The 12,042-nt window shown below is 34.8% G+C and overlaps 1 protein-coding gene across 4 annotated transcripts in view; it reads left to right on the top strand.

The window, feature by feature from the left end:
- PSME4 (proteasome activator subunit 4) overlaps window positions 1–12,042 on the top strand; it is a 93,861-nt gene that overhangs the window by 45,132 nt on the left and 36,687 nt on the right. For all 4 annotated transcript variants that reach the window (XM_087930605.1, XM_087930600.1, XM_087930615.1 and 1 more), the window contains 8 exons: window positions 1,027–1,125; window positions 1,393–1,462; window positions 3,140–3,207; window positions 5,137–5,352; window positions 7,286–7,443; window positions 9,612–9,707; window positions 10,228–10,283; window positions 11,640–11,696. In XM_087930605.1, coding sequence (XP_087786731.1) covers window positions 1,027–1,125; window positions 1,393–1,462; window positions 3,140–3,207; window positions 5,137–5,352; window positions 7,286–7,443; window positions 9,612–9,707; window positions 10,228–10,283; window positions 11,640–11,696 — 820 coding nt within the window. The remainder of the gene's footprint in view (window positions 1–1,026; window positions 1,126–1,392; window positions 1,463–3,139; window positions 3,208–5,136; window positions 5,353–7,285; window positions 7,444–9,611; window positions 9,708–10,227; window positions 10,284–11,639; window positions 11,697–12,042) is intronic.

The following is a 12,042-nucleotide window of genomic DNA, read 5'->3' on the forward strand; positions in this document are numbered from 1 at the left end:
CAGAATCAGGTTGAACATGGATAACCTCAGAGGTCTCTGTGATTTCTTTCAGATTTCCCCAGCCTGTACCCAGCATTCAATTCTAAATAAATATGAATGTTTTTATCCCTCAGATGCTTTGAAAATTTATGTTAATAACCTCATAATTGATCTTCCGCCTCATTCTTCCCTACCTTCCCTACACCTTAAATAAAGTTGACTATCCACAGATAAATGTAGGATAGTATTGGTATTGTATGGTCATATTTACACTTCATTGCCAGCATTGTTCCAGGTGGTTCTTTTGCTGTTTCAATATAGTAAAGAGTACCTTCTAATCACCAAATAAGAAGAAGCCACCAAGGTACCATCATGACGAAGAGTTGAAGCCACCTCCTTATTCTCCTTATTCTAAAGATTGATTAGGGTCATGAAAGATTTGATTATGACAAGGGACTGATGCTAATGTCCCTTATCCTCAGATCATATAACAATTGTTCCAAGAGAAAAACAAGAGTTACCACATGGCCTTGTAGTCTACTAGGCCCATTATAACCTGGACTTGGTGACTCCTCCAGTAAAGATGGAGGTTGAAGTCCTTCTTTATCATGACAAAATCTATCATCAATCCAGTGGTGCGATTCAGCAGTTACGGCATGGACACCATTATGTCCATGTGCAACAGAGACGACAGTACAATAGTAGCCATCTCAACTTGTCCCTCAAGCTCATCCTCACAATGATTCTCTGCATAGAGTTGCCTGTGTCTCAGAATGGTACTTCCTGATTCCTTAAGTATGACTCATAGAATTCATGCCAAAAAAGTTTACCTATCACTAGTTTAAAAATGTTTAAATGCTGTCTTTTTCAACATGTTTTCCTTGTGATAACCATGCATAAACCTAAAATGGGAACAATGTAATTCTTAGGAATTGATGAATCCTGGTTTAATTCATAATTTATATCCTTTAAATCAAGATTCATAATTTGCCTATGGCACAATATTTCTGGTTTGGTCATTCATACGTTTCCTTTGTTTTTGTATAGGTTGCCTTGGATAAGGTTTTCAATTTTGCTGTCTCAAATATTTTTGAGACAAGAGTGGCTGGTCGAATGGTGGCTGATATGTGCCGAGCTGCAGTGAAAGTAAGACTTTATTTTTCTTCTCAGTTAAGATCTAACAATAACTTCTCTGTTTTGTTGACACTAGAATGTTTTGCCACTTGATCAGCCCTCTCTCTCTCTCCCACACAGGCCTTAGATAGAATATTCCTTATCTAGTTCTTAGTGTTTTTTCCTTTGCATAATCAAGGCCATTCAGTAAAAAAGATATGTTTTGTATCTTTGCTGTGGAATGCTCATTATTTTGTCAGAATATCTTAATGTAACATTTGGTTCTGTCTGATATTTCAGTGTTGTCCAGAGAAGTCTTTGAAGCTTTTTGTACCCCATTGCTGCAGTGTTATAGCACATCTCACTCTCAGTAAGTTTCAATGGTCTAACATAACTTGTTTATATATGTCGGTGTATATTGCGTGTTGAAAATTTGAAGTTTATTTGTAGTTATGTGCAAAGAGTTCTGCTCTGGAGAAGGAATATTTTGAGGAATTCTAGAATTTACTGTTCTTTCTCCAGACCATACCTATCCAGCTATTCTACCAAATGTTCAGAATTTTTTTGAAGAAAATGTCTAGAACTGGAAATAGTTTCTAGCATTCTAAGCATGTTCTTCCAACAGCTAGAGACAGTATATACAATATTCTGATATATATATATATATATATATATATATATATATATATATATATATACATACATACATACATACATACATACATACATACATACATACATACATACTATACAGTAATTTTATTCTCAAGAGATGGAGACTAGTTGGAAACTATCAACTTCCATTACTCAATATGTATTTGAACCTGGTCCTATTTCACCATGCTACCTACTATACCATAATAACTTTTATGGGTTAGGATAAGAGAAGATCATGGCATAGGATCATTCGATTATTAATTCAATGATTCAGTCTCCCTAATCCAATTTTCACCGCTATATTACATTAATGTAATACATCAGTAGAACAGACAAGGTACACTAACTGAAGGCACAAAGTGCATCTATGTCTCTAATATTCAACAGAATGTTAGAGATTATGTTTAAGTGCTGAATGCTGATTTTGCGGCAATCATAGATAGGTTTCCTTTAGTAGACACTTGAAGCAGTGTATTTATATGAGGGAACCCTGGCTGTTGTACTGTTTTTGCCTTAAACAGTTTACTTTTTCTTCACAATTGGAATCATTTACTGCAAGAAATTAATGGGTAAAATAGCCATTATTTTCAGATTTAAAATTTTCTTCTCTGTCATGACACATGTTGGAAAAGAACAGGAGACATCCTAAGATCCATCCAAGGGACTGAAATATATCTATATACATTATTGGGAAGATAATGTGCACTATACAATAATAAGCTATTCACATGCTTATTACTTATAACAATTGCAAAATGTTCACTTCACATATGAATTTGAAAGGCTAATCTGTTTGTGTGAATGGCACAAAGATATCTGCAAACTTGTATAAGCAATCATGTTTCTCACCTAAGCTCCTTGTATGTCCTTTGCTTAAATAATAATATTTCTCAGAAATCAAAATTGGAAACAATTGAAGGTAGACAAGGAGGCTTAGGTACTGAAGAATATTTAACTTGTTTTTTGGGAATATGCTAATTTGGGAAGGAAAACACTGTAACGTATCTTCTGAATGATGACATGATTGAAACTTCTCAAAGAATTATCAGGCTGCCAATTATGTAAGACAACAAAGTAAGACTACTTTGTGGAGGTAACAATTTAATTTTTTTTCCAGAAAATGAGTGTAAATAATGTAGATATGCTGTCGGTATAAGAAACAATTAAAACAGGTATTTTACATATTTGTCATCCTATAACAGAAGAATCATATGAACATGTGTCTTTATATATTTCTATTATTTTTGCATTTTCTAGTAGAATCATAAAAACATATCATAGCAAACCTTGTATCATGACTAACCTAAACAAGAATCTTCAGAACTGTGAATATGTTATTACCTACACATGCATCATAGTAACATTGAGGTATAATGTATTTCATATTTAGATGATGATGTATTACATGATGAAGAGTTAGATAAAGAACTCCTCTGGAATCTTCAACTTTTATCAGAGGTATTTATAAGAAATTCTAGCTTAAATTTTCAATATATTTGGTTCATGTTTATGAAATAACAAACAGAATTTCCTTATGAGAAACATACTTAAGGCCCAAACTACTTAACTAAATGTGTATACTAGATTGAATCATTATATTACCTACAAAGCTCCTATAGAGAAGAACAGTGAGTTTTAAATCTGATTTGAGAGAGGAAATATAATAGCTTGAAATTCTAAAACTATTAGTGAAAAATAGTAGTGCTGTTTTCAATTATTCCCTACTTGGGAATTAATTCATAGAAACATAGTGTTGGAATGGAGCTTAAAGTTCTTCAAGTCCAATCCTTTCCAGGACATGAATCCTGATATCATCCAAGACAAATGTCCAATCTTTGCTTGAAAATCTCCAATGATAAAGTACCCATGACTTTAACAGACATACTATGCCACTGCTTAATAGCTCTAGCATTGAGGTAATTCCTCTTTCTATTTCCATTTTCCTAAAGTCTATTTTTCATTTTTGTCCTGCATTTAGGAGTTATGGAAAATAAATCCATATCCTCTTCCCTGAAAATAGTCCAAGTATTGGAAGAGTATTTTCATCTCCAGTGGTGTGATTCAACCGGTGTTTTTTAAGCACACGCTCTGCGTTTAAAAAAGCCCATTTTCAGCTCTAATATTTACCTTCTACGGCAGCCCCTGTGAATAAAACAGCTGAGGCATGGCAAGCCACACTGCTGTGCAAATCAGCTGTGCTCTAAAACAACAAAATAAAGCACAGAAAAGAGCAGGGGAGGGTGGGTGGGGCCAAATGTTCACCGGAACTACTGGTTCGCCCGGAAGGGTCCGAACCGGTAGAATCCCACCCCTGCTCATCCCCCTCTCTTATTTGGATAGACACAGTTTCTTTAACTGTTTTTCATGAGATTCGGCCTTCAAGTCCTTCATCATCTTTGCTGATTTTCTTTACACTCTTCATTTTGATCGTCATTTCTCTTCGGATTCCCCCAATAGTTTGGTATCTGACCGGTTAGAATACTTCAGCCATTTCCCTATTATCACGCTGTCTTCTGGGACCGGTGGATTCTGCTTCCTTGACTTTCCCTTGTTCTGCACATATTCAACAGCTTTCATTATTTTCGGCATTCAGTGCCAGATTGAGCATATTTTGAGTTTCCAAACACCATTATTCTTATTAATATGGGCTGTTCCCTGATGCTCTGTTTCTGCTATGCACCCCTTTCCATTCTTCAAACTTAAGCTATATATCTCACTTATTGGCTATTTATATAGCTACACTGGTTTCCTCAGGTGTTGTCTTATTTTTCTTTCTCTTTGGTTGATTAGATTTAGTAAGTTGACCTTGGGCATTAGGATTTCCTAACCCTCCCTCCCTAGCTCCTAATATTCAACAGAGCTTTCAGTATTGCAAGATATTGAGAAAATTTAGAACTTCTGTGTTCAGGCTTTTATAGAAAGCCTTTTATTTTCCATTTTGTTTCCTTCGATCAGTAATGACATGTTTCTTTTAGAAATGTGTGTCACTTGTTTGCTGTTCTGGTAGTCCTCATTTAGCAACCACAGATGGATTGTTAACTCTGTCACTAAGTGTTACTGTTGTTAAACATCATGTGATCCTGACTTATTAATTTACTACTGGCTTCTCCATTTACTTTGTGGTTGCAAGCCAGCTGTGAAGCTGGCAAATGATGGTGGACTGCCTCCTGGATGTTGCAATGGCCATAAATGCTGCTGGTTTTGATATGCCCAAATTCTGATCACATGAATGCAGGGAGGCTGCAACAGTCGTAAGTGTGAGGAGTGGTCGTAAAGTTACTTTTTCAGAGCTATCCTAATTTCAAAAAATAGATCAAATGTCTCTTCTGAACTATACATTCACGTAAATTCTGTTGTGTTTATTTCTGATACTTTGAATTTTGCTAGATCACTCGTGTGGATGGGAAGAGGTTGCTGCCATACAGGGAGCAGCTTTTGAAGATTCTGCAACGAACCCTCCATTTAACCTGTAAGCAGGGTTACATTCTGTCTTGTAACCTACTGCACCATCTTCTTCGTTCTACTACACTTATCTACCCCACAGAATACTGCAGTGTGCCAGGTGGTTTTGACAAGCCTGTTTCTGAATACTTTCCTATCAAGGCAAGGATTTTAACTTTCTTAGGACTAGAGAATTTGACTGCATTTTAAAAAATAAAAGCAATGAACAATTACTCTGTTGCATTTCCTTGAAGGCTTTTCCAGCTCAATAACTATGGAAAGTGTAAGTGAAAGATGCTACAAGACTAAAAATATGCAATGTCAATTTTATCATCAGTGTATTTTTTTTTATTTGGATGCTAGCACATACCATCTTGAAGGGATGGGTCATGAAAACCAAAGTTAAACATATTGTAGTTAATACAATATTAGTAGTTAGTAGTTAAACAACGGCAGGCTAGCTTAAAGTAACAGGAAATCATTAGGTCTATGTAACATTTCCTATTCTACTAAATAATAAAATTGAGATATTTCTTGTTTCATATACTAGGTAGTATTTTTTCCATTTTATTTTTAAAGATATTTTAACATATTACAAGATAAATTAGTCTATATAGTAAATCTGTTAATTCTGTAGCATGTTGAATGGCCTTCGTCAGCTTGCTGTATAGCTACAGGTACACAAATGCAATTAAAGAATACAATGCTAAAGATATGTGTAATACATATTATATTTTTATAATTTAAAATATAAAATACTAAAAAGCAAGATGATATTAAGTATGTAATAAAAAAATAATTGCAGAGGTAGGAGTAGCAGAACCTGAGGACAGAGTTAAAAGGGGGAGGGATCAGCCTAGAATCTCAACATAGGCCCACATGAATTAAGTCCATATTTCCCTACATGTGCAGATAATGACAATGCTAAGCAGCAAGATATAACTGAATAATTGTAGTGATATTTCAGACTGCTTAGAAAGGAACTTGAAAACTGAGTTCCACTTTATCTCTTGGAAACAAGTAACATATTTTCCATACCTCCTTGCTTATATTTATTTCTATCTTAAAGTAGCAAATGATCAAGTAGTAATCTGATTATAGGTGTGGCAGGGATGAACGTACACTGACAGAAACTGTTTTCAATGGTAGGAATTCAGTAGATGCCATCAGAAAATACAATTTTAAAAATCCAAATAATTCATACATCATAACAATTGATTTTGCCAAATGTAACTGTTATGCAAGATTTAATATGCTAATTTTTACAGAATGTATCATGAGATTAAAGTAAAGAAATCCTCAGAATACTGACAACTGAAGAAACGGACATATTCTGTTTTTTGGAACAGTTTGCCCAAGGCAGGATAAAATTCTAATTGAGGTTTTTACAGAAGAAAAAGAACAGATTAGAAAATATGAACTTAAGATTTTTATTTGCATATCATTTTGGATAAACTCCTTGAAATTAGTACATGATAGCATCTATCAAGTTTTATAGTTGCTATTTATTTATTTATTTATTTATTTACCTTTTGTGTAGCATGCTTAAGAACTATGTTGTTCTGATTATGGTGCCAAGCACAACTGAAAGTGCTGGTCTTGACCTCAAAAGCAATGAACGGAATGCAGCCAGTGTGTTCAACACATGATTCTCCACCCACTCCATCTGAGTTCATGTGCCTTCTTTTGCTTAATGAATTTGAAGAGGGTTTTTTAAGGGGGTCTCTCTGTCATGAAACTCTATCCTTTGTATAATTATATCATTGGAACTTCTCTAGGTTTACTTAAACATGGTTTGATTTTATAAAATCATGTTTTGCTTTTAATACTATAACATTTGCGACCTAAATTAAATTGGAAAAAAGAAATGTAGTTTGTTAAAACAACAACCATAAATTTAGCTTTTTTAAAAAAAACTGGTGACCTGAATAGGTTACTGTTAATTGAATATATTCTTTTAATTCATTTCTTACCAAGTCAAGTGTTTAAGATCCTTTTAACTGAAATAAGAAAAAATTCCTTGTTAAATGTTGTGACATAATTATTTTCTAATTTTGCTAAAGGCAAAATGTACACCCTTGTGTTATTTTTACAGGACTGGGGTAAACCTGGTAATCTACAGAAACTTGACATTCAGTGGCATGTTCCTTCAGCTGAAGAAGTTGATTTTTCTTTTGAATTGTTGGATACTTTTCTCCAGCCAGAGATTAACAAACTGGAGCGGTATTCAGATGGAAGCCTTGAAATGTCCAGGTTAGACAGATTCATTACTGACTAAATTGTTTTTTCAAATTTAAGTAAATGAATATAACTAAATTCCTGAATAAACTAATGAGATTTACTTAGTATAGGAATCAGGGATACATTACATATCAGTTTATTTATTTATTTAGAATATCTCTATATCAAAAACGCTTTGTCAGAAAGGTTTGCTTTATTTCATGTTTTTATGTTTACTTTCTGATATACCGTAGATGCTACTCAATAATAGGTAGCTAACAATAAAGCCACAACAACGTAAACAGAAGAAGTTAAAACACATATTTGGTATAAGCTGCTGAGACTCACTTTGATTGTGGTTGCATAGGAATATGTTTAATAATATAAATAATAGCTAATATATAAGATAGTGTAGTTTTCATTCAGTTAATCCTTGATTAAGGTTATTTGTTCAGTGACTGTTTGAAAGTTACAGTGGAAACTTACAACCAGTAAGAGATGAGGTTGAATAATATTTCTTTGGTTATTATGAGTATTTTTGCAGGCATCTGAAGGATTGAGCTGTGGTGATGCAGTGGTTAGAATGCAATAGTCAGCTACTTCTGCTGATTACCGGCTGCCTGCAATTTGGCAGTTTGAATCTCACCAGGCTCAAGGTTGACTCAGCCTTCCATCCTTCTGAGGTGGCAAAATGAGGACCCAGATTGTTGGGAGCTATAGGCTGACTCTGTAAACTGCTTAGAGAGGGCTGTAAAGCACTGCAAAGCAGTATGCTATGCTATTGCTGAACCTGATGACATGGCTAAATATGTTTTACAAAGTTATCTGGGATGAGTTCGAAGAAGTGGACATGATTCTTTTTGAGGTTGAGCTGCAGATCCATGCCATTCCTGGTTGGTGAAAACTTCCAGGAAGGTGCTAGAATTTGAGTCAGGGTCCTATTATATATATTCTTGAGACACAGATTGATCCCTACTGACTTGAAATACATGGTGCTATAGCCCCTTTTCAGAAAACTACTTCTTGCCCCAGAAATTGTGGATAATTATTGGCCAATCCTCAACCATCTTCCCTTTTGAGGAAAGTTTTTTGGGAATGTGGTGGAACATAGAACCTGGAAAAATACCTTAATCCTCACCTGTTCATTTAGTGACCATTTGAAGTTACAATGGCACTAAAAAAAAATGACTTATTTTTCCCATGACCATTGCAACAATCCCCATGGTCACATCATCAAAATTCAGACACTTGGCAACTGACTCATATTTATGACGAAAGCAGCATCAGAAGCAATGTGATCACCTTTTGCAACCTTCTGATAAGCAAAGTCAAGGGGAAGCTAGATTTACTTAACAACCGTGGTGCTTTAGGGGTGCTATTGTGTCTTATGTTCCATTTTATGACACCACAAGACTCAGTCTTTCCTCCACTTGAATTTAATATTTACTGAAGTCATTGGATGAGGTCAGAAATGAACATACAGTCAGAACCTGAGTATATATGGGGGTGCCTCTTCCCAATTGTTTTTGCCTTTCCAGTTAGATATGATAGTGCACGGTCTCTCCATATCCCTTTTCCCAGCTAATGTTATCAACAGGGATCATGGAAATAAAACTCTGAATTGCTACCCTTCTGCTGAAGAGCATTTGCCTGGAAATCCAAATTATTCTCACTCTGTTGCTTTTTAGGAAGGCCATTAAAACTTGCTATTCCAGGGATTTATTATTGTTTCCTCCTATGTCTTTGGAATATCTCTCTAATGTTCCCAGTGTTTATATAATATATTTTAAATTTTATATTGTAATTTTTATTATTTTTTAATCTTTATAGATGTCAGTTTTAACAGAATAGCAAGGGGACCTTCGAGATCATCTAGTCCAACTCCCTGCTCAAGCAGGAAAAAAATATACGATGCTCAGGATGATAGCATATAATATAGGCAGACAGATGTTTATTATCCCTGTCCAATCGATCCATCAAATAGGTTTGATTGTTGAATTATAGATTGCTGGCAAATGCATTATGTGACTATTTAATGATTTGGCCTTTGAAATAGTGGCTTGCTTCAGATAAAATAATTCAGCATGACTATTTAATAGGATTTTCATGTAAGTAAAATTGTAGAAGTCAGGTCTCAAAGTTCTTTTGAGTGCTTTTTAGTATAGTGAAAAATATTTCACCTATTTAACATTTATTTTCAGAGATGATGTTCAGCAGTGTCTTACTATAGTACACAATTGCCTTATTGGATCGGGAAACATGCTGCCACCTCTGAAAGGAGAAAAAGTGGCTCACATGTAAGTAAAATTTGTTTTTTTTTTGAAGATGATAAATGGAATCATCTAGATTAAAACATCAGAGATTGTTTTGTGCCTCACTTAGAAAGGTTTCTTAAAATATGCATTGAGAATTATCCATCTGATATTGTACATAATAAAAATATATCATAAATTAGATGATTTTTTTAACTCTTCAATCCTTTCCAGTGACCTTGAAATTCCCAGATGGTCTCTCATCCAAATACTAGTCAAGTCCAGTCCTGCTTATAGTTTTAAAGCCCACACAACATCACTAGCTTTTAGCACTTATACAAATGCAATCCTAAGTACAGTAGTAATCAAGAAGTTATATAGCTTCACTATTATTGAAATTTTGTCTTCATTTTCCTTCAAAACGTAGAAAAAATAGAAATTAAAAGATATAAAATTATAACTCTTAATCTTTAGGAATTGTAACAGTAATTGCTGTTTTATGAAATTAAATTCACTGCATCAAGAGTTCTCTTTAAAGAATATGTATGTGTTATATATCATGCAGGGTTCCAAGTCTAGTGTCATTGGAAGAGATCAAACTTTTTACAGGTGTTGAATATGGTAAGTTAATGCCATTGCATAAATGTTGGAGAAAATTTAATTCATGACTTCATTGATCTCTTATTGAAAGAAAGTTATTAACTTCTTATTTTATGTTTTTTTCTGTGAATCTTATAGAAAAATGATAATAATTTAATAATTTCATTGAGTTTAATATTGTATGCCAGACTCAATAACTCTGGACGGTTAACAACAAAACAATCAAATTCATTACAATAATATCAATAAAAGCTAAAGATTAAATATGGAAAAGATATACTGTATATGAGCTGGCCAAAGAAGGACATTAAAGTTGTCAATATGAAGAAGCTCCTTACAATGTGAAGGGGCTGGACCGGGTTCTGTGAATATCAAAACCCCTGCCCTGGACAAAACACTGAGCATCTAGGGGTATATCAGTAAAATGGTACCTAAAGATAAGCTATTGAGAGAATGCCTGAGGCAGCAGCAGCAAACATAGGAGAAAAATCAAGCAGAGGAAGTGCCATGGCAAGATAATACTGTGCACAGGGTGTACCACTGACCGATAGCTGAGGTGACGTGCATTGGGAAATACTACCAGTGACTGAAAAGGGCTGACCTAAAAGACAATACTGTGGCAATTATCATGGCTGCACAAAAACGAGCACTAAGCACTAGATCCATAGAAGCAGGAGTCTTATCATATTAAGCAGGACCCAAAGTGCAGACTGTGCAGAGAGGCCTCAGAGAAAGTAGAACATGTAGTGCTAAGGTGAAAGATGCAGGCAGGAAGAGAATACTGAACAGAACATCCAAGTAGCTGGCATTGTGTACAGGAACATATGTAAAGTATATGGGCTAGACCCTGATGGAAGATTCCACAGAAGGTTGTGGAGAATAAGAAGGTTAAAATCCTGTGGGGCTTCCTGATCCAAACAGACAGGCAGATACTAGCCAGTCAACCAGACTTCATAGTCATAGGCAAGGACAGCAGTAGTGATAGCTCTAATAGTGCTCAGCGATTGAAACATCAGGAGGAACGATAATGATAATTTGGAAAAATACTAGGACTTGAAGGAGGAACTAGAGTAGCATTCCTCTGGACAAAGAGATAAGAACAAGCTAAGATACTGGACACAACCCTCAAATTTATCTCAGAAATAAACAAGGATGTTTTGGGTTGTATACAAGCCTTATGGGTACATACATTTGGTAAGTATGCAATTATATATGTGTATAGTCCATATAAATCTTTTTCACAACTTGCACAGCTTTGCTGGGGAAAAAAACTATTCCTTTGTTTTTTATTTTTATGTTTCTGCCCCCTTTGACATGTCCTTGCTACACATTGTAATTTATAAACTTTGTAGATAATGAATGATCTTACTTGTTTAGATTTGTCGAAAGAGAATTACAGGGAAAGAATCTGCAAAGTGACAAGGAAACTCCTACGTAAGTGTGCTTTTAGTTATTCCGTTCTCTCATTTTCACTGAATTTGTACAGTAGTTCAATAAAAATCCAGATGGTAAATCAGATATGAAGCAAAGTCCTTTCTTCTTCAGTTTAAGTGAATGAAGGGTGTTTTGTTGTGATGGCTTGAGATTCAGTAGGTTTTTTTTTTAAATAGATCTCAGGTCACAATTGGCAGGGTGGAATGTGGGACAATGGATGGAGCTTTCTAGAGTCTCTTTCCTTTTTGGATTGGGGAACTAGATTTTTTTTAATGTGGTGAGTGAAGGATGATTTTTTTCCTGCTAAAAACAGTAGGCAATTGTATTGTTGTTCCTTGGTAGCTTG

Source organism: Pseudonaja textilis, chromosome 1 (genome assembly GCF_049901715.1).
Source record: "Pseudonaja textilis isolate UNSWEBS1 chromosome 1, rPseTex1.2, whole genome shotgun sequence".
NCBI lineage: Eukaryota > Metazoa > Chordata > Lepidosauria > Squamata > Elapidae > Pseudonaja > Pseudonaja textilis.